The sequence below is a fragment of the Pocillopora damicornis genome, chromosome 7, assembly GCF_964200805.1.
Source record: "Pocillopora damicornis chromosome 7, jaPocDami1.2, whole genome shotgun sequence".
In the NCBI taxonomy this organism is placed as follows: domain Eukaryota; kingdom Metazoa; phylum Cnidaria; class Anthozoa; order Scleractinia; family Pocilloporidae; genus Pocillopora; species Pocillopora damicornis.
In genome coordinates this window covers 6,330,178-6,353,356 of record NC_142676.1, presented here as the reverse complement: position 1 = coordinate 6,353,356, position 23,179 = coordinate 6,330,178, and the positions used below count along the sequence as shown (strand labels likewise).

The window sequence follows — 23,179 nt, the reverse complement described above, 5'->3', positions numbered from 1 at the left end:
TGATGAACCGGCTACAAGCACATCATTTCTTTTTTTCGACTTAAATGTAGGAAATCATTAGAGAGCACATCACACCCTCTCGGGTAGCTGATCAGAACACAGCTGGATTCGCTTTAATCTTGTTCGCTCATGGGTTACACCACATGAAAAGAACAAAAAAAGTACGAGAAATTGGAGTAACGTGATAAAGAGCGGTGTAACATGAAAATGAAAAATTCAACCCTAAATTTTAATTATTACGAATTCTTGATCATGTATGAAAATGAAACTTCGCCAACGTTACCATTTATTTATTTATTTGGTTTTTTTGGAAGCTTTGCAAATATCGTTCGACCTCCTCGAAAATTACTCTTAATTTTTTCTTCAACAATTTAAACCACTCATCCAAAAGGTGATTTGTCGTATTTCGCGGTTCGGTCAGAATTCGATTTTGGCGGGAATTCTCTTTGGGCAATGACGAACAACATTAGCTCATGTGTTTACTTCAGAAGGTAAACATTCTGGCTCAGAAAATGCTGATGGTTGGGTAGAATCCTGCTCTGAAGGACGCGGAGAATACCACGCCTGTCTAACAAGAGAAAGTTCCTAATATCCCCTTCAAAACTATCTTGCAACAGATTCTATTATGTCAGCAATGCATTTACAGATATTTTTTGATTTCTCCATAGTTTTGTGATATCAAAAGGGTTTTTTCAGTTTTATTTCGGTTTCAAATGCTCCTATAATCTGGCAGCAAAGTCTCTCGATGGCCTACAAGATGCGAGAACCAGCGCTTGGTTCTCCACTTACTTTTGATGTGTAAGCAGATTATTGTTCTCGATAGCCAGAAGGCCGATGCAAAGATAAATATACAGCTCCTAAAATACCATCTTATTCAGAAAATTCTGGATCATAATAAATTAGAAACGAAAAAGGAAGACTTTTCCCAAAACACATTTTGTCACGGGTTAGTGGCTTCCGGTCATTCATGATTACTTAGCTCTCTTTAGAAGAATATTTGTGGAATATTTTATTCGCTGGAGCCTTTTTCACACTTTGGAAAAACGCACTGATAACTCTGATTCACGAGAGCTATGGAAAGTTCGCAAGAAAATACGTAAACCAAATGAAATCTTACTCTCGCTCTAATTGGTTGATAGTTATGTTTAGATAATCGTATGTAAACGCATAATAGTCTGCGGGATTTTGGAAGAACTCGTGACAGTTGTGCAAACCCTTGACTGCGTTTTGAGTTTGTAAAATGCGCCGTACAACTCGAAGATTCAACAACCCCGTTCCACGGGAAACCCACAGGCATTATTACTGCCGTCTGTATTAAGCAAAACCCCATCACAATAGAATGACGGAGAAAACTTTGAAATTCTCACTCTTTCGTTTTATCTAAGTATCAGAGACGAGTTGGTCTCCACCTTTCTTTTTGGGTTATTTTCATTTTAGCATCCTTTTTTGTTTCGTGAGGATGTTTCCTAGCACAGTAAAATTCTATTCCTTTTTTATTTCTAGCTATGGCGGAGAGTAAACTTCCGACAACGGGAGAAGAACTGGATTTGAACGAGGAGATTCAGGTCACAGGTGAGAGAGAGCAATAGAAAAACACTGCTATGTGGTAATTTTGAAGCGGTTGTAATGTTTCGTGGTGGAATAGTTAAGTACATCTTTAGTAGGCATTATCAAGAGTGGCAAGTCTGGGACTGGAAGTACAGCAGTAATCCGCATAACGATTCAAAATGGCCGATGACATCACGGAAAAATGAACTGAACACCAGTTTTGAGCAAGCGCTTTTCAAACTCGGTCGTCATAATTAGAGCAATTCGCATGGACTATAAATGAATTTTTATCCATAATGATTCATTTTAATAAAGTTTTATTTCTCATATTTTTGCCGTTTTCTCTGGCAATATTAATATTGTTTATCAAATGATCGAATTTCAGGGACAAACGAAAGTCAAGTGACATCAAATGACACCAAACTGGAGGTGTACGATGATCCATTAAGAGGTGAGAAATTAGATTCTTTAAAAGACGCCTCGGTGTGGTTTTTAACTAGGCACATTTTCATTAAAGTCTTTTACCTATTCTGTGAATAACTTTTGAAACAGAAACTATATGTTCGAATTTCAAACTTTATCAACAGAGAAAGACTGAATTTTATTTCTGCGTGGGTCACGAACAAGCTGTAGGTGTGACGTGTACAATTGTATACATATACATGGAATGAAAATCATTATTAAATCTATTACCGCGAGAAATACAAGAAAAATGTAATGAAAAAATTAGTATTGTACTCAGTATTAGGGATAGATTTGAGTCAAAATAAAAAAAAATGTCCAGAATGCTTCTCATTTACACCACGTGCACTTTTGCAGTTGCATTATAAATTATGAATCACTACTCTTGCTAAATATATCCTGATACAGTTAAAAAACATTTGTGGTAAAACATTTGCAACTAAGGTCGAGAGGAGACTGATGGTGGAAATCAAATGGACAATAACGTTTGTAAAAAGTTTTATCTGATTCTGTGTTCCTTCAAACACACCACACCACATATGGCCAGAGTTCCCGAATTTCATCGGTCTGGAGACCATTTGAAGTGACTCAAAACATCATCTTAGAGTTAACGGTTTGTAAAACTTATAGATATCAGTGGGGTGAGGGTTTGTGGTCGGCGGGCCCATGTATGCAGTAACCGACTGTTTAAAAAGAACGAAAGGCCTGTAAAGGATAGGAATTAGAAAGGGGATCTAACGACATGAAAACGAAACCTTGTTAAAACGAAATCATTAATGTTAAACCGGTGTGTTTTCAGATATAGCAAGAGTATGTCTCGAGGAAGGTAACAAAGAATACAGACAGGGAGAACATCAAAACGCGATAAACTCCTACTCGGAAGGTCTTCAAGTGAACTGCGAAGATATACGGCTGAACGCCAAGCTTTATAGCAACAGGGCAGCAGCTCATTTCCATCTGGGTAAGAATCTTTTTAAAGGAACTACTAAATTCCTCATGGAACGTACTCCGTGAAGTTAATGAATGTACATTCTGCACCCATTTAAAACGGGATTTTATCCTCGCCTGCTGTCTTCCCTGCCATTTTTGCACCCTTTTATCGCATGAATATTGAAATGAAACTGGCAACTTTAATATTTCATGTCGATCGCACACGTGGAAATTCTCCATTAGGATGAAATTCTCATGCAAAGTTTCATCGTAACTGTGAGATATTCTTACCGTAAATTATGAAAAGTATACTTGCCAAATAAATTGCAAAGCAACTAATAAGAATATCGAAATTCCCACTCAGGTTCGAAGACCAACATCTCAGGACTGATGTTGTGCGGAGGTTTATCCGTTCTGTGGTTAAAATTAATTACGCGTCTAATTCAATCAGTATAACATCTTCCATTTCGAATTGTTGCGTCTCAGCCGGCTTACGATTATATCAAGCTAAAACGGAACAATTTAGGTTATGGTGGTTACTCCTCAAAAAGTGCGTATCCTTAAATCAAGATGGTAATCCTCTTACGTGACGTCATGTCCTCCTTCGCCAGTCGTTGTGACTCATATTCTGCTGACTCGACTACCGAAATAATGGCTCGGCCATCTACTAACTTAAGAATCAATGAATTTTTCAAAAGACGAATTTTATGGAGAAAAAAGCAAGGAATCCTCTCAAAAGATGCCCGGAAAAGCAATTAAATATGGTCAAAGCACTTACAGGGTCATATAGTCTAAAGCGGAAAGAAGCTTTAGAAAAACCGAAATTCCCAGATCCGAGTAATCTACTCTTTTTTATATATTGTCGTCAAGGTTGCAAAGAACAATACTTTTTCCGAAACACGTCGTTCCCTGAGGAGAATTGAAATAATTTGTAATACAGCACTCAAGAAATTCGGGTATGCGTCGGCTTATTCAGCATGAGAAGGCAACTCCAGCGATGGACTAATATGATACCAAGGAAGCGTAGAGCTGCTTCTTTGATAAGTAAACCACAAACTAAAAATCAGTATAAGGAGAATTGCCCTAAGATGAAATCTGTGAGTTTCTTGTGATCAAACTCAGTTGCCAAGTTTAAAATATCTAAAGGACAAGAGGCGAAAAACGAAGGTGTTTGACCACATTCTCTTAAATCTGGGTCAAATCTGGGTCAAAATGTGAACCTTATTCCCCCAATTTTACCCAATAACATGATTTTCGCCTGGTTTTAACTAAGGCCAAGTCTAGGACAGGTATAAAGACGGATACGTAAATTGACACGTGATGACGACTGACACTTAGTTCCTGAATTCCTTAGAAAACTACGAAGAATGTCTCAATGATGCAACAGTTTCTGTTCAGTTGGAACCCAATTTAATCAAAGCTATTAAGAAAGGTGGGTGTTGCAGTCAAAATTCATCAAACCACTTTTCTGTGGTTTCTTCAAGAGAATTGTATGGATTACGGCAGCTGACTGTACCTCGGGTATCAACAATAACTGGCCCGTGAATGTTTGCTATGTAGATAAAAAGTGCAAGTTAAGGTCAGTGAGCTATAAATGAAAATTAAACCAGTAATGGTTCATTTACTCCAAAGATTAAACATGTTTGAAGTCGTTTTGTTAAATACAGTTTAAATTTTTTCTTCATAGAATTAGTATAAACCGATGTTAGTCGACTTCACATATAACATATTGAAAATGCAAATAAGCGATTGTATGAATTCTATGGAAAATTCAGTTTTTCAGTCCTCTCTTTCTGGTTTTCATTCAGTTAAACCTGGTTTGACTAAAAATGTTTTGCTCATGTGAATGGGGTGTGAGACGATTTTCTGGCTACTTTTATATGCGGATAGCAATTAATTAGATACCTCACGTCATTACCTTCTCAGCCGCCAGTGCTTGCGTGGAGCTTTGCTTGTACAAAGAAGCAAGGAGCTGGCTACATATGGGATTGGCCGTATCCTTTAACGAGTGTTTCAAACGTTATACGCAAAGAAATGCAAGCAGTGTTCACTAACACCAAGCTGAGCAGTTAAAAGAAACTAAAATATTTTCAGTTATTCCAAAACATTTCATTTGACAGAAGGGGAATTTTATCTAATTCGCAGAACGCCCCTCATCAGTGTCTCTCTAAGAATATCATCAGGACGCCCAAACCAAACAATGATTACGCCTAGTGAGCTTGTTAACACTTATATTAATATTCACTCTGGTAAGAAAATATTTAAAATAGGAAATCGTCAAAAGAAATCCACTTTCGACAGGTATGTCCTTTTCTAAGGTTTGTTTAGGGAATAGCGCATGTTTTTTAGGGGTGTTTGAGAAAAACACCGCGAGAGCGATGTTCCAAAATTCTGCAAAATACCACAAGCTTCCATGAAAAGAACGTCGAGTGACGCTGACATTAACCCCAAACTGTCTGACTTATAATCCGAGTCGTCATTCTTTCTGAGATAAAAACTCCTTCAGATTCACATCAATTTCCTTGGCTTCGAAGCTCAAAATATCCAGACGGATCGGTTTTTCTTCAGCCCACGTCGTCCGAACTGTTGGCCACATAAAGGTCTTTTTTTTTGGTGTTTACATTTGCTGCATTTTCTACAAATTCTTGAAGCTTTTTCGATTCACAATCTGGAAATATTTTAGCCATTGTTTCAAAATTAGAATCAGTATCATTTCAGTTAATGTAAAAATGCAAATTTTAAATGTAAGGTTCTAGGATTTGACTGACATACTTATTTTCTCAGCGATTCACATACATGAAATGTCTCAACTTATAGAATTGTACCTCTAATATTTTTATTTTTATTGAAATTTGTACACATCCACTCATCAGTTATTTATTCTTAACCCATATAAGATTGAGAAGGATAACAAACCTCTGCTTCACTTACTGAGCAAATCTCAAACATTAATAGAGAGCCACGAGTGTATTATGGGAAATGCCAAAGTAGACAGAGAAAAGACCGAAGAGGGAATCCTTTGTAACCTTCTAGGAATAGCTCATTATAATCAAGGACAGTTCAAAACAGCAATCGATTACCATCAACGTCATCTAGAAATTGCTAAAGAAGTGGGAGACAAGGCCGGAGAGGGAAAGAGTTATGCCAGTCTCGGCTGCGCTTATCGTGGTCTAGGACAGTTCAAAACAGCAATCGATTACCATCAACGTCATCTAGAAATTGCTAAAGAAGTGGGAGACAAGGCCGGAGAGGGAAAGAGTTATGCCAATCTCGGCTGCGCTTATCATAGTCTAGGACAGTTCAAAACAGCAATCGATTACCATCAACGTCATCTAGAAATTGCTAAAGAAGTGGGAGACAAGGCCGGAGAGGGAGAGAGTTATGGCAATCTCGGCTGCGCTTATCTTGGTCTAGGACAGTTCAAAACAGCAATCGATTACCATCAACGTGATCTAGAAATTGCTAAAGAAGTGGGAGACAAGGCCGGAGAGGGAAAGAGTTATGGCAATCTCGGCTGCGCTTATGATAGTCTAGGACAGTTCAAAACAGCAATCCATTACCATCAACGTCATCTAGAAATTGCTAAAGAAGTGGGAGACAAGGCCGGAGAGGGAAAGAGTTATGCCAATCTCGGCTGCGCATATCGTGGTCTAGGACAGTTCAAAACAGCAATCGATTACCATCAACGTCATCTAGAAATTGCTAAAGAAGTGGGAGACAAGGCCGGAGAGGGAAAGAGTTATGCCAATCTCGGCTGCGCTTATCATAGTCTAGGACAGTTCAAAACAGCAATCCATTACCATCAACGTCATCTAGAAATTGCTAAAGAAGTGGGAGACAAGGCCGGAGAGGGAAAGAGTTATGCCAATCTCGGCCGCGCTTATGATAGTCTAGGACAGTTCAAAACAGCAATCCATTACCATCAACGTGATCTAGAAATTGCTAAAGAAGTGGGAGACAAGGCCGGAGAGGGAAAGAGTTATGCCAATCTCGGCTGCGCTTATTATAGTCTAGGACAGTTCAAAACAGCAATCCATTACCATCAACGTCATCTAGAAATTGCTAAAGAAGTGGGAGACAAGGCCGGAGAGGGAAAGAGTTATGCCAATCTCGGCTGCGCATATCGTGGTCTAGGACAGTTCAAAACAGCAATCGATTACCATCAACGTCATCTAGAAATTGCTAAAGAAGTGGGAGACAAGGCCGGAGAGGGAAAGAGTTATGCCAATCTCGGCTGCGCTTATCATAGTCTAGGACAGTTCAAAACAGCAATCCATTACCATCAACGTCATCTAGAAATTGCTAAAGAAGTGGGAGACAAGGCCGGAGAGGGAAAGAGTTATGCCAATCTCGGCCGCGCTTATGATAGTCTAGGACAGTTCAAAACAGCAATCGATTACCATCAACGTCATCTAGAAATTGCTAAAGAAGTGGGAGACAAGGCCGGAGAGGGAAAGAGTTATGCCAATCTCGGCTGCGCTTATTATAGTCTAGGACAGTTCAAAACAGCAATCCATTACCATCAACGTCATCTAGAAATTGCTAAAGAAGTGGGAGACAAGGCCGGAGAGGGAAAGAGTTATGGCAATCTCGGCTGCGCTTATCTTGGTCTAGGACAGTTCAAAACAGCAATCGATTACCATCAACGTCATCTAGAAATTGCTAAAGAAGTGGGAGACAAGGCCGGAGAGGGAAAGAGTTATGCCAATCTCGGCTGCTCTTATGGTAGTCTAGGACAGTTCAAAACAGCAATCGATTACCATCAACGTGATCTAGAAATTGCTAAAGAAGTGGGAGACAAGGCCGGAGAGGGAAAGAGTTATGGCAATCTCGGCTGGTCTTATGGTCGTCTGGGACAGTTCAAAACAGCAATCGATTACCATCAACGTCATCTAGAAATTGCGAAGGAAGTGGGAGACAAGGCCGGAGAGGCATCCTCACTCTGTTCTCTTGGAAGTTATTTTGAATGCCAAGGAAATCTCAAGAGGGCTTCTGACTGCTTTCACTCTTCTGTAGAGGGGTTTGATAGTATCAGGGCCGGTCTGCGATTCAACGATCAGTGGAAGATTTCTTATCGTAATCAGCATAAAAGTGCATACACAGGCTTGTGGCGTATAAACCTAATTCAAAATGAATTTGTCAACGCTCTTCTTGCCGCAGAAAAAGGACGTGCTCAAGCTCTAAAAGATCTGCTAGAAGCAAAATATCAGCCCCGAGATTCTTCAAGGAACAGTGTCTCGTTCCTTACCCTGAGTTTTGTTCCATTAGGTACGGTTTTCATGGCTATCAGTGGACCGTGCGTTTACTACTGGGTTTTCCTTAGCGACGATAATGTCCAGTTGAGAAAGGTACATGTCAACAATTATAAGTATCAGAAGGAATTGGAAGTTTTCATCCAGCAACTGAACAGAACTGCCTTGAAGGAGATCGATTCAAGAGATGCTGTTAAATACGAAAATCCTTCCCATGACTCGCTGAAAGCGGAGGAAGCAGCGAATGATATGATTCAAATTGATGTAAGGAACTCGCAATTAAGTGCTCTACAGAAGCTTTATCACATCATCGTTACTCCTATTGCTGATCTGATCGAAGGAAACGAGCTTACGGTTGTTCCTGAGGGACCATTTTGTCTTGTGCCTTATGCAGCATTGGAGGACTCGAAGTCAACTTATCTGAGTGATTTATTCAGAATCCGCGTGCTTCCGTCCCTTACGACCTTACAACTAATCAATGATTGCCCAGCTGAATTTCACCTGAAGAGCGGTGCATTGCTTGTTGGCGACCCATGTTTTGAAGAGATCATCTATCAAGGAAGACGGTTGGTACAACTTCCGGGAGCAAGGAAAGAGGTGGAGATGATTGGACGAATCCTCAGTATTTCCCCCCTCATTGGAGAAATGGCAACAAAAGATGAAGTGTTAAAACGACTCTCATCGGTGGCTTTAGTACACATAGCAGCACATGGTAAAATGGAAACTGGTGAAGTTATCCTGGCACCAAACACCACAAGAGAAACCCCTCAACCTCAAGAGAAGGACTATCTACTGACGATGAAAGATGTCATGGAGGCTGGGCTGCGGGCGCGACTGGTTGTTCTAAGCTGTTGTCACAGTGCTCGTGGGGAGGTCATGGCCGAGGGTGTGGTTGGCGTCGCCCGAGCATTCTTGGGTGCTGGCGCTAGAGCTGTTGTGGTAACCCTATGGGCGATTGCAGACGAAGGAACCCTGGAGTTCATGAGTTTCTTCTACGATGCACTTGCTAAAGGCAAGAAGGCAAGTGAAGCTCTCAATCAGGCCATGAAGTGTTTGAGAGAATCCGAAACCTTCAAGGAGGTGAAGTACTGGGCACCATTTGTACTCATTGGTGATGACGTCACACTTGATTTCAACGACATTTAGTTGCTGATCTATGTAATTATTCTTTTCATAACATTTATGCACTAAAAAGTAACTTTAAATCCAAATTATAGATACATATTTGATCATAAATGCTTTTTTTGTTATCTTGCTGTGTAAAGTTTAGGAGTTTCTTTTTTTCCCGAAGAAATTGAAATGCTTTTAAATTGAGTGGACACAGACTTTTTCTTCGATAATTTGATAGGAGTAAAAAACAGTTTTCTGCTATAATAATTGTTGGGCAGTTTATCGTTTCATGTCATAAGGCCGAATGAAAATTTTTAATGATCTCAACGATTCTCCCTGAATTATAATTTTTTTTACTTTTCAGTTAAGGCAGTGAGAATTGGAGCTGTATCATAGAAAAGACGAAACCCAAAGAAGTAAAAAGTTGCCCGCAAGCGTTGATATTTGGAGCAGAAACCACAAGGCTACCTACAAAATCTCTGTAAGAGTCCTCTACTGAGAGCAGGAGAAGCGAAAGAGCCTTCAAGAGCCCATATGGATCTCTGTTTTTTCAAAAGTGAATTCTCCAGTTGTCCTAAACGCTCTTGTGAGCTATAAGGATTTTGGACACGCAGAAGAAAAAAGACTTGCATTGTTTTGATTTTTAATTAATTGTTCGAACTAGCTTAAAAGTAATTTTTTTAAATTAGTGATGTATTGAAATCATTGTGTTTTGGAATTTTTTTTTCTCAATCGGTTTTTGCCTTAAGGTTTATATAGAGTATTGCAGCCATATGCATGTGTAAAGATTTCCATAGACTTTGAAAAATAATTGGTCGTTTGGTCGTCTGATTGTTCGATTATCTTAGTTACAGTCGAATGGAAATTTCAAGTAACTTTTAGAGGAATTTTTCCTAGTTACGATTAGTTCTTGTGTCACGAAAACGTTTTTCCAAAATGTTTTTGGTATTTTTTTTCTCAATCGGTTTTTGCCTTAAGGCTTATATAAAGCTATTACAGCCATATTTTTTGTAAAGATTTCCATAGAACTTGAAACATAATTGGTCGTTTGATTGTTCCATTGTCTTAGTTTCAGACGAATGGAAATTTTAATTAACTTTTGGAGGAATTTTACCTAGTTATAATTAGATCGTGTCACGAACATCAGATTTGTTGGAATTAAAATGGCACAATTTTTTAAGACCAGTATTTAATCCTAGTATTACCGATACTACAACAGATTTTTCCTATGCGTTTGAACGCGATAAAGTGTTCATGAACACTCTGTTTAAACTAATTGTCCAATTGCAAACAGAGAGCCTGGTCGGAAAGGCAGGTTCACCGATTTGGCTCAAATTTTGCATGTAGACTCGGCTAGGTTCTAATCGCTAAATTGATATTATAAGATTGAATGGTCATTTGGAGCCCCTCCAGGACATGGTTGTAAAGGCGCTGGTCAAGGCGCTTGTAAAGGCGCTTGTTAAGGCACTTGACAACACCACGCTTTAATGATTGCGCCAAATTCTCCTTACTTGTAGTAGAAAGTCTTCGGGTGTGATTGGTTCCTTTAAGAAAACTCATGGCAATTCAAACCCATGACTCAAAAAGGTCAACAGGAAGTCTATTAGACGAGCAGGTGGGAAAAATTCAAGTTTGAAATAAGGGGACATATTCTGTGCTAGAGATATGCCCAAAAACCCAATAACTTTCTACCCACAAAATCAAAGAACATTTTCCTCGTCAATCAAAAACCGTCCTTTCACGAAAATCTAAATAAAAAAAAAAACATGAAGCGTAATTAACATGAACAGAAAGTATTCTATGATTTTCTTAAAGACAGTTTTATTTTCAAAAAGTTCTGACATCAAAAGATTTCCTTCACGCTATATGGTGTTCAAGATCTGATTACAATTCTGTTTTTCGCTCTATCTTCAACAGTTCAACCTCAAATACCAATGTAGCGCCCCCTGAAAAGATAAAATGATTGGCGTACATTCATTTTAAGTTGCGTTTTGAGGAAAAAAGTTCATGCCGGAATATGATTGAAGAAGCCCTTCATGTATCCCACAAGGAAAGAACCCCTTACACCTTAACTGGCCTAACATCAGTATGGGTATTTTCCACACTGTTCTCTCTACATTTCCTAGGGTGTTAAAAGGAAAAATTTTGTGCAACAATCAAGAGCTTCTTTAGTTGGTGATTTCCTTTATTCTTGTGACCTTAATGTCTGACTCAAGGCTGATATTATTATACAATTATTCACAAAAGTGGAGGCAAATAATTGTTTTAGCAGGTACCACTCAGATACCAAACATTTAGTTTGTTTCTTTCAATATACCAAAAAATGGTCAGAAATTAAACTCTTGACGTGCAATTTTGTCTCATTGGCTGCTCTATTCACTTCCAAATAGCCAATCAGTGCATGTGAAAAGTACTATTCACCTGTGTGGTATATACTAAAGGGAGATATTAGATGCTGGTCACTTTTAGAGGTCAAAGTGTTAAGGAATTTTTATTTGTGAGGAGAGACTGGCAGAGTGTCGATGAACAAATCTGTGGGGGAGGTGGGTGGGGTGGCTTTGATGCCATACTTCAAAATCAAATCTCTCCATATTTCACAATTTCAGAGGTTGGCATCAATATCTTAAGTGTTCGTGTAATGCTCTGACTCTGACAGCATTAACTCACCCGGGATCTTAGGGGGAGCTCCTCTGTCCCCATAACCTGCACAAAAGAAAAATCCTCTTAGTATAGCAAAAACAGCTGAAAATTATTGCAATAAGAATATGACTGCTAAAATTCTTCTGTTATTCAGCTTGCTCATACATAACAGATAAATTACTTATCTACATAAGCTTACATTTCAAGCAAGGTAAGTTGCCCTGTTATCAATCCTACTAGTATCTACTGGCTACAATTATTACTCACTGCATTGGATGTAAATTATATACTTAAATATCAGAGCAGGGACCTACCAAGGTCTGATGGGATTACAAGTTTCCTCTTTTCTCCTTCACACATACTAAAAAGAACATGGAAAAAAAAGTTTCAATCAACAATAACAACAACAAGTTTATTTATACCTTGAGTAAGTAACAGCAAAATGTTAAAACAGAAAAGCTGGTAGCTGGACACCAAAAAAAACTATAGGAAATATACCATATGTCAGTAAGCCTGTCCCCATCATACCCTAAGACACATATGATCATAACAAGAGAACATCACTGTTGCCTATTCTAAAGTAACTATACCATATGTCAGTCAGCCTGTCCTCATCATACCCTAAGACACATATGATCATAACAAGAGAACGTCACTGTTGCCTCTTCTTCCCTTTCCTCCTCAGCTCTTCCCAGCTGACCCTATTCTCTTGAATCTCTTTTTCACTTGCCATTGTTAGTTGCTGTACTAATTAAGTGCCCATTTAACAGTGTAAGATTATACTTTGTAGGCTAAAACAATACCAAATCAAATGACAACCCTTTGGCTTAACTCTACTGACTAGAAATATTTCATTTTTTTCATAGTTATTGAAATTTTTGCAATAACTGTATTTTCAAGTTGTCAACTAATCAACGGATGCTTTTCAAGATTGCATAAAAAATACTTCCAAAGAGGTTGGTTTTCATGTTTTGTAATTTAATGTCCATAAGTAATTGAACAGGTTAGACCGCAAGTGTAAAAAGAATTTTGTGTTGCTGCTAGTGCCACATTTGCTGAATGGTTTGAAGCCAGTTTATCAATCACTGTTCAGGTTCTCTTCAGCCTTAGCCTTAGGTAGAGGCATCTATACTTGCCATGTTGTGCACACAATGCTTGACACTTCATGCTTGCACACTGAACATTGAATCACTGGCCAGAAATTCTCTTACATCTGACTACTTAATCCAGATCACTTATCCATGACTCATATGCACTGGCCCTTTTACTACAAAATTAATTCACCCCAGCTTTAACAAAATTTTAAAATACGGAACAACAAAGTTCAAAAGCTTGCTTTTCACAGTTTACTTTTTTTGTACAGTTCAGTACAGTTCTGAAAAAGTTTGAGGAAGTAATTTGAAAATGTAAGTAATGTGGAGAGAGGAATTTACTGTGTATAAATAAGACTTAGAAACAAATGATGAGTGGTCTATAGTTGTAACTTACTTTAATAGTCCTTGATCCCATCCTGTAATAAAAATTTAATCATGACTTATTAAATAGTAAAAACACTTCTAATATACACCAAATATCTTACATTATTATTCAACTGCTCTCAGAGAGTACAAATAACACACAAATTAAGCAGAAATATCATGTGAAATTGCACAGCTGCTTGGACAGTTGGTTATTTTGTAAAGTAATCCAACAAGAACATTACAAGACCTGTCCCAAACCACTCCTCTATTTGCTTTATTTTCCCTGCCTTAAAACAAATGACTATAAAATAAAACAGTTGGGTAAAAAAAAACATATGAGATGTTTGAGGAACTAAGTTAACTATAAACATTCTGAAACCTAAAGTTTATCAAACCATTTAACCCAATGCTTGTTAATAAATTAAAGTAATAGATCCCCATTAGCTTGTGATGTCCAAATGTTTCTTGCCTTCTACCTTCTTCCCACATGGGCCAATTCATTGCTAAACCAGTAGAAAGTGCAATCACTTGCTTAAATGCATAATATCATGGCAAACTACAAATCAGAATGTTTTGCACATAGTCATGCATGCTATATCACAAGTATCCACCTTTGATAACTTGTCCCACTCCTAATGTAAACACAAATGGTTCTCCTCGAGGGATACTGCTGTCAAATTGTGTCCCATCTTTCAGAGTACCCTAAAAATCAAATAAATGAAAACATACAGAACAATGATTAACACAGCTCAAGTTTGAAGGAAACCTTTTCAAGTTGTGACCTTTCTCTTGCAACTTAGAAATTCAAATTAAAAAATTTTGGGTTATGAATGAGAGAAAGTTTTAAAAATTATGTATCGGCTAATTGAATTCAATCAAAAATTACCCATGGGCCATTACAATTCCTTCATTATGATAGGTTTACAAGTCATGTTACCTGAGCAAACCATTTTACCACAAGGAGTTGAGGGGGAAACATTGCATCAAATTATCTCCCCCCTCTTTGATGAATATCTTTAAATACGTTGTAAATGAACCATGCAAGTAGAAACAAGACCCTGTCTGTTATGCATGTTTGACAGAAGTCTATTTAACAAAAAAAGGTGTAAAAGTTCACAATATTAAGTGTGACACTGTTGAAAATTAAGTGAAACATACTGCTGTTAAATTAGTGAAGTCAATTTATGCCTGGTATATATTTTATCTATCTGGGCCTTTCAAACCAGCCAAGAATCAAACCAACATGAAAATGCAAATTTCCCTTACGCTGCCATATGATTAATTCATTTTGTAGATCACTGTGACTCCTGATGAATATATACATATAACCTTTTTAAGCAACAGTTTGGTTGTACATATATCAAGAAAATTAACTTTGCTTGATAAATCTCTTTATTCTCGAAACCCACACTTTTGATGATCTATTGTTAGTGTTGTGAGAGATCAGATGTTTGTCACCGTCTACTATTATGAATGGGGAAATAACACGTCACACGTGCGTGCCAAGAAATAAATCACAAGATCTCAAAATGCAGTTCAACAACAAGTACAAACGTAGAATCATTTGGTCACAATATAAAAAGATTATTCGATACAGCAAATATTCTAACTCACAGTGTAGTGCATGTGGAGTGTATCACCACTCTTGGATCTCGTTTTGCAGTCTGCTACCCTTTTCTTTACGCCGATCTGCAACTTTTTTGAGTCTTTCTTGTCCGCAGCGAGCGCTTGATTCGACAAGATAAGAATCATCAACGCCGCTATAATTCCACAGAGAATACGCATTCTATCAGTTTAAATGACAAAAAAACTAGCTTCAACAGGAAGAGAGGAGAAATTATCGCCGCGAGAATGGACTCGTTCTTGAAGAGGAACTCTCATGCAAGTGGACTGAAGGCGCTAAAAGCGGGGGTGATCTGGGCACTACTATAATCTCAAAGAAATTAAAGAGACAGGGGTGAGGCGAGGGTTGTTTGCTTTAACTGTTCAGTGGCCGAGATAGAACGCAGACATTCTAAAAGAATCAGAACATTTTATGATCAAGATGGCCGATCTTAATCAAGAATTCGGTTTGGTTGACAAGCTTGTTCTCACCATCTTTCTTTGGCAATGTAAATTAAAAAACTCAGTCATGGAATGGCAAAGAAAACGGACTTGGTAGCAAGGGAAAATTGACCCTTTACACCCTAACATCAGTATTCATATTCTCCATACTGTTCTCTGTACATATACTAATGTGCTGACAAGGAGAATTTGTCTTACAATCAAGAGCTTCTCTAGTTGATGATCATGTCTTTTATTCTCATAAAATTAATGTGTGATTCAGTGGTGATATTGTAAGGAGAAATAAGATGCTGGTCACTCTTAGGAGTTGTAGAATGGCAACCCAAAGAATGTCGCATGAGGTAAATCACCAAAGAGATGTGAAAAAATGTCTTAAATGTAGTAGCAAAATTTCAAAAGCACACAGTATGGTGGATAAGGTTCTACATGTGTTTAAGGCAAATATGTCACAAAATATGGGAAATCTTGAGTATCTTTAAATTACATAGTCAAGGATGATAACCTAGCTTGAATTTTGTGGAAATTGGCAGCATGAAGGATTATGCTTGACTTTACAGAGATGTGACCAAGTTCTCTAGGCACAGCTATTATTTCAATTACTTCTTTTTTTTAAATTTTTTTAAAACTGCTTTGCACTTACAAATGGCACATTTAAGCTGAGCGGTTATCACTACAGTCTGTTCAACTGCTGCAGTTGGTTAATAGCAAGATGATAACATCAGGAAAGTGACACAAAATAAAGAAAGGAAGATAGGAGGGGGAATTTCAAAAGATCAACGCATACTTCAAAATTTAGTAAGTAACCAAGCAACATCCACTTTGAATTGCATAAAGAAAAAAAGGTATGCTCCTTGTATCTTGCCAACTATGGATTGATGTAGTTTTGAAAGTTCAGCATCTAAGCATCATTTATTGACATTGCTTGCACTTTACTTCCTTCTGTTAGTGGACACATTCAAAGTACATGTGTTGTACATATAACACACAAAATAAAGAAAAACTAAACATAATATTTTCTTCTTGAAGAATTAAGGGATACTTTAGATTAGGACCATGCTTGCTAATTTTGCTTACCCCATCTAACCCCAAATGAATGCAACAGAACATTTTGTAGCTTGTTCTTCACATAAACTGGTTCACAAACACTATTAACAAAACATTGTTTTTCAGTAGAGCGTCCATCACCCAAGACAAGATTAAGGATCCTTTTATTTTTTCTGGACCTTGAAGAATCCTGCAGTACTTGAGAAATACTTGGCATTTGCATCTTCTACTTTCTTCTCCACTGCCTGGGGATTGACAATCTCTAGTCCTTGGAGAGGAGTGAATGCCACACTGGAAGCTGTTCCTGACACAGCTCGGCGAACTGTTGACTGACCACCCAGACTCTGAGACTGTGCAAGACTCCGCTATGAATCAAAGAAAAGAAGAGATTGATATCAATTTTGAGCGTGGCTTAAACAAATATTTCTTTAAGTTTTGAACAAAAATTGGTTTTCTGAGAGTATCCTTTCCTTTTTAATGGCCAAGTATACAACTTCCCCAACAGGCAAGTGATTATTATTCTTACCAAGGCTTAAGACAAACTATAATTGAATAACACCCAGTATAATCGAGTGGTGGAAAGTAGTAGAAACAAAAACAAAATACAAAGAAAAAAAGCAGAAATAGTTTTTAGGGTGCAAGTGCTACACCTAGTTCCCCCTCACCAAGCATTTCATCAAGGTTTCCAAAAGTCCAATGTTACCCCTTTTTACTCTGAGAGTGAAGTATCTCGGCCAAACACATGTTACTCTGACTGAGCCAGGATTTAAATCCTGGACCTTTGAACCCTCTTTAACCCTTAATTAAACCCTAAGAGTGACCAACATGTAATTTCTCCTTACAGTAATACTGCTCAATCATTCATTAAGATCATGAGAAGGAAGGAAATGATCGTTAACCTAAGAAACTGTGATTACTAAACAAATTCTCTTAGTCAGCACCAAAGGAATATATAGAAAAGAGTAGGAAGAATATGGATACTGATGTTATGGTGTAAAGGGTTAAAGGCCCATTTCCAACCTTGATGCAACGGGGTTGTTTGTTTTTGTTTTGAACCACTGCTTTTGTTTGAATAGCGCCTCTGATCGGTCAGTTATTTTTACCTTGTCACGTCTCAAAGTACCTTCTGCGTTTTCTCCGATGAATTTGAAGAAATTGTGATAATAATTCTGTTTAAAAAAGTTCTATACGTTTCAATTCAGTATGGAATCAGATGAATTCATTGATTTAGTAGATTCCGAGGCAGTAAACGCTTATGGATCGGTTGTTGCTAAAGAAGAACGCAAAAATCCTTGTGAGCATTACGAAGAAGGTGAAAATGTTGTTGTTGTCATTTATCAATTTTTTTTTAGGTTCGCTATCCTCGTTAAATAGGACTAGAGTCAGTTGAAGTTTCCTGCCCATAGAGAAGATCTTGCGCTCGAAAGAGTGGTCGAGGTTGTAGTCCATGCAAAGTAGCAAATAAGAATTGTAACGCAAACTGTCAGTGTCGCTGACGTTCCTGCAATAAATGACTAAACTTAAAATAATTTAACGTCCGGCAGTCCGATATTTTTCCATATTTCTCTTCGAAATCCAAAAAATATTTATACGAAAATGTTCTACCTTTACTTACAATCCTCAAGCGCTTCCAGGCAGCCTAAATTTTCGAGCTTGATGTTTTTCGCTAACCCTGTATACAGAGTATGAAGCCATTCAAGCGCTTGACACTTTAAAACTTTTCAATGACACGGCTGGACACGGTCCTCAAATAACTCCATATTTCTCGTTCAAATATACCAATTTTTCGTTGGAAAATATTCTACCTTCAATTACAATCCTCAAGCACTTCTAGAAAGTGAAAAAATGCCAACGTTATCCGTTTCGCTGACCTTGTACACAAAGTGCGAAGAGATCCAAGGGTAACACTAAGAAAATTTTCACCGGACACTACCGGACGCGGTCTTCGAATAACTAAGCGTCCGGCAGTCTGATATTTCTCCATATTTCTCTTTAGAAAATATCAATTTCTATTGGAAATATTCTATATTTATTTAGAATCCTCAAGCGCTTCTAGAAAGTGAAAAAAATTCGAACATCGTCCTTTTCGCCGACTCTGTTCACAGAATACGAAGAAATCCAAGCGTGATTTTCTTCAGATTCTTCCGGACAAAATTCAAAATACTGTAAGGAAACTGTAAAATGACGAACGGCGAATATATTTACCGTAAAACAGTTGACTATACGCCCAGGATGGCTCTTACGAAAGACGATTTTAGAAGGTTTTCAGTGATCTGGGAGTTTCGCGTTACAGGAAATTAGATGAAGGCGCGCGTTGCATCAAGGTTGGAAATGGGCCTTTAAGACAATAGGTCAGCATGTCTCCAAATCAAAAATGCTGCTCCAAAGTGTACATTGCCTACCTGTAGACGTTTAGAGATGGATATTTGTGTCTTCTTATCAACAGCAGGTGTTCGCACACGGCCAGTGTTCTCTTTCCTGCCCATGGTCCCAACAGAGAATCCCAGATCAGTCTGGTAGACATCTTCACCAATCTGGCCAAATTCTAATCTGTTAGCCTGCCTCCTCATCTCTGTAATAGCAAACTTTTCCTTCATTTTCCGCACTCTTCGACCACCTCTCTTCTTACGAGGTGCATCGTCTGGTCTTGGAAGAGCTTTGGTTTCTTTAAGAGGTGGTGGTTCCAACCACTTGTCAAATTTCCCCTCAACATTCTCCCTGAGCTGTTGTCCAACAGATCCATCTGTGCTCTCATGGAAGCCGTCTACCCTTGCAGCAAGAGAACACTTTGATGCAACCACTCTAGCAGCTTTCTTTCTCAAATCAGCAGGCATGTCCTAAATGTAGGCAAATGAAATAACAAAAAGTTCAAAAACAAAGAAAAAGTATGTTGAGGGGTGCCTACATATTTAGTCACATGGAACAAGACCATGATTGTCTCTCTCTCTCATTCAACAGTCAACTTTCAAGAGCTTTCACTAATATTGAGTATGTGCATAATGTTATCATTAAAATCTGCTTACATTTCACAATACTTAGTGAACAAATAATTCTGATAAGTCAACAACACTTCTTCTCAATATTTTATCTCTCAACACCCTTCAATTCTTTGCTTGACTATTTTTCTCCCATGATCAAATTAGTAATTATGTTCCTTACAATCTGCCATACAAATTTACCATTTGATAATTTGGTATTAGATCAACAAATACTTCCCTTTTGATATTTTTCTTTATTCTCATCACTTTTCTGCTTGATATTGTATTGATATTGTAAGGAGAAATTCTGACTTGATCACTCATTGGAGGAGTTATAGAGTTTAAAAAATGTTCCACACACCTGGATAAACTCACTGAAGTAAATGTGGCCAGTATGCGGCAAGATTGCTGCACTAGAAAACCCAGACAGTGTCTTCTTCTGGGATCCTAGCAAAAGAACATTACACGCTGGCATTTTTGACAGACTCGTTAACCCACCAGCAGAACCCATGAGTTTAGCTGCAGTTGATGCCCCAACTATAACTGATAGATTGGGCGCTATGAAAGTCATTCTGGATTCAACATACTGGAAGATCTTAAACTTAGCATCCAGCAAATCTGTAACAGTTTGACAAGCTTCCATGAGCCGCTCGATCTCTTCTTCTTCAAGTTTTTCTCCCTGTGTCGTTGAAGCTGTAACACTAACCACCATTTTGGTAGCTGGTGGGAGAATATCTGTCAAATCGACTTTTGATGCTTCGAGATCGTTCCCTAGCAGTTCAACAGTACGAATATAATCTAACGCATTGGGAACGAGCGATTCCAGCTCTGGAAAACGTTTCGCGTAAAGATCCCGTACGTATTTGTGAATAATATTAACCTCGTTATCAATTTCAGCGGTAAGATTGTTAGCCTCTACAATCAGCTGATACTCAGGGTCCACTTCTACGGGACCGAACACTCGATCGCGGGTTTGATTCCCGAATTCTTCGATTCCAGACAGAACGTCATTGAGCTGTTTACTGTCTTTTAGTTTCGCAACACTTTTAACAGACTTTGAATCTGTGTCTATCGAGCCTGAAATTTCCATTGCTTCTTCGATGCCATCTTCGTTGTCTCTGAAATCCACGTCACCCTCCTCCGCAGCCTCTTCCAAATCTGCTAAAAGTTCATCAGCAAGAGACATTTTGAAATAGTTTCACAGTAATCAACAATTTTAGCCTCTTCACCCGATTATTTAAATTAAAGATAACGACCACATGGGAAACAAGTGGTTACTAAGTAAAATCCTTCTGCGCATACATCCATAAGAATACGTGCCAGCAGTATTTTGAGACGAAACGCTTCGAAACGTCTTATCCCTTCAAAAAACTCCTTACGGTGCCGTTTAACAATCTAAAATTATCCGGATAATAATATGGCATCCTTGTAAGTACTACCTCATTTTTGATTACTTGTGACCACTTAATTTTCATGTTCGTTTTTCATTGGAATTTGGTGAATCGATTATGCAATTTTCATTGTCAAATTGGTGGATGTTACACGACAGCGTCCAGTCAAGTTTATTCGATCTCACTTTCTAAATTTGCTGTTTTTCTTCTCCCCAGAATGAACAAGCCCAAGAGTGAAATGACACCTGAGGAACTTGCTCAGAGGGAGCAAGAAGAGTTTAATACAGGTCCTCTTTCCGTCTTAACGCAATCTGTGAAGAATAACACTCAAGTGCTGATCAACTGTCGAAACAACAAGAAGCTGCTAGCTAGGGTGAAAGCTTTCGATAGGCACTGTAACATGGTCTTAGAAAACGTGAAAGAAATGTGGACTGAAACACCCAAATCAGGAAAAGGGAAAAAGGCAAAACCAGTTAATAAGGACAGATACATTGCCAAAATGTTTCTTCGAGGAGATTCTGTTATCTTAGTGTTGAGGAATCCAATGGCAGCTGGAAAGTAAAGTATGATTCATTCTTCCATCATATTGTGTAAAAAGGAACTCTGATGTTAGTTTGAACGTTTCTCTTCCGAGTTGGCAACTGTTAAAAACACCTACAGCCACCATCACCTGGATTTTTTTCTGCAAATGTCTTTATACGCATGCATCAAGGAGTTGGTGTGTATGAATTGTGATAAATAAAGTGATAAACGAGCTATACTCTTCTTAGTGATTTCTGTAAACAAACAATGTGAATAGCAAGTGCAAAGAAGCTGAAACTCTCTATGTGAGGGCTGTATGTAATGACACCACAGGCTGCTAGTCCTTTAGTCATCCTTTAGGTGTTATCTGTAAAGTTTCAGTCACTTGTCAAACTTTCTTGGGAGCAACTACACATACAGGACCACTTGTGAAGAAGTGGCCCAGTATTCTGTAGTTTAGCCTTTTCCTGAGATAGAAGCCTGGAATATGGCAGTGTCGATATGTGAATTGCAGTAACATTATTTCAAGATTAAAGAGGCTTACGTTAACAGCTTGGATGTTGGCTGCTGTTTCATTATTATTGACTGATAAAGATCACGGTGAACTCACATGCCCTTTTCGTCTAGTGATTCAACTTATTTGACTATTGTATCTAAGTGACAGAAATGATTAAGCAATAAAAAAGACTTTTACTATCTAGCAAACAACTGCTACTATTAGGAAGATATAGTATCATGTTCAAGTGCATAGCAGCTTCTTGTGAAGTGTCTAACAAGGCCCAATTTAACCTGTTTTGCACAGAAATTTGTTTTATTGTCTTTTGAATTGTTTCAACAGCCACTGGTTTTAGAACAAAAGGTTAGTGCATTATTCACTGGATAGAGATTTTTCCCAATGCATAGCCATATTTGCCCCTAGTACAACCAAGGCTTGATCTCTGTTCTGATCAAAATGACTGGTACTCTATCTAAGAGTGAGCTTGTATTTGACTGCACTCTTTCATCTCGAAGCACAATTTAAAAAGTCTTGAAAGTGGTATAGCCTCTTACATGAAGGATCTTAAAGGTTTGTTTTGCATTCCATCTGGAGGGAATACTGGAGTTACCAATAAATCCCAGTCTTATTTTGCCTCAAATCTCATGGGAAAAGTGCCAAAAAGTCCTGTTCCAGAGAAGAACCCCCCTGGTTACCTTCACAGCCATTGTTTGGAATTGAATCTCTTTGAGACCATTATCCTTGCATTTGTGCAAAGATTCCTGGGATTGCCACAGGGAAAACATTGCAAGTTGCTGGAAGGGAATATGTGGCTAAAGATTTGTCGATGTCCAAAAAACAATTTTGGAGAGAGATTGATGCTTTTTTGCTGCATTCCAAAATTGTGAAATAGCTGTTGCAATCTGATTTTCTTTGCTCCCAAGATTTCATTGGTAATTCTCATTACTGTCTGTCATACAATTCTTATGTAAGTTCAGAGATTGAAATTGAGATTGAAATTGGAAGGAGACATTTTGTTTTGGTCACTCATGGAGAGGGAAGAATTCCTGATCAGATAAACAGAATTAACCCTTTGACTCCCATGAGTGACCAAGATGGAATTTCTTCTTACTATATCTATACAATATCATGCAGACATGTGATGAGAATAAGGAAAAATATCAATTATGGGACTAATAATTAATCTGATGCCAAATTCTCCAAAATAACAAAGAGAATCATTTGGCAGACAGCAAATAGAATTACTAATGAGAACTTGGGAGTTAAGGGTTAATAAACTAAA

At 38.1% G+C, this 23,179-nt stretch overlaps 4 protein-coding genes across 4 annotated transcripts; 2 read left to right on the top strand and 2 right to left on the bottom strand.

Annotated features, from left to right (window-relative positions):
• The first annotated feature begins 1,505 nt into the window (after positions 1-1,505).
• LOC149042264 (uncharacterized) lies at positions 1,506-10,487 on the top strand. The gene is made up of 7 exons (XM_089212771.1): positions 1,506-1,572; positions 1,934-1,999; positions 2,810-2,971; positions 4,295-4,372; positions 4,867-4,934; positions 5,838-9,350; positions 9,667-10,487. The coding sequence occupies exons 1-6, from the start codon at positions 1,506-1,508 to the stop codon at positions 9,336-9,338; spliced, it is 3,942 nt and encodes a 1,313-aa protein (XP_089068897.1). The 3' UTR covers positions 9,339-9,350; positions 9,667-10,487.
• A 619-nt stretch (positions 10,488-11,106) lies between these two features.
• LOC149042263 (peptidyl-prolyl cis-trans isomerase FKBP2-like) lies at positions 11,107-15,391 on the bottom strand. The gene is made up of 6 exons (XM_089212767.1): positions 15,017-15,391; positions 14,014-14,104; positions 13,431-13,452; positions 12,257-12,303; positions 11,970-12,005; positions 11,107-11,248 (listed from the first exon to the last, which is right to left on the bottom strand). Exons 1-6 carry the CDS (start codon positions 15,185-15,187, stop codon positions 11,187-11,189), a joined length of 429 nt encoding a protein of 142 aa, XP_089068893.1. The 5' UTR covers positions 15,188-15,391; the 3' UTR covers positions 11,107-11,186.
• A 662-nt stretch (positions 15,392-16,053) lies between these two features.
• Positions 16,054-20,796, bottom strand: LOC113681505 (U4/U6 small nuclear ribonucleoprotein Prp31). Its single transcript, XM_027198600.2, has 3 exons — positions 19,850-20,796; positions 18,913-19,347; positions 16,054-16,875 (listed from the first exon to the last, which is right to left on the bottom strand). Exons 1-3 carry the CDS (start codon positions 20,672-20,674, stop codon positions 16,675-16,677), a joined length of 1,461 nt encoding a protein of 486 aa, XP_027054401.2. The 5' UTR covers positions 20,675-20,796; the 3' UTR covers positions 16,054-16,674.
• LOC113681506 (small nuclear ribonucleoprotein Sm D2) lies at positions 20,777-22,101 on the top strand. The gene is made up of 2 exons (XM_027198601.2): positions 20,777-20,916; positions 21,096-22,101. Exons 1-2 carry the CDS (start codon positions 20,906-20,908, stop codon positions 21,439-21,441), a joined length of 357 nt encoding a protein of 118 aa, XP_027054402.1. The 5' UTR covers positions 20,777-20,905; the 3' UTR covers positions 21,442-22,101.
• Positions 22,102-23,179: the final 1,078 nt, after the last annotated feature.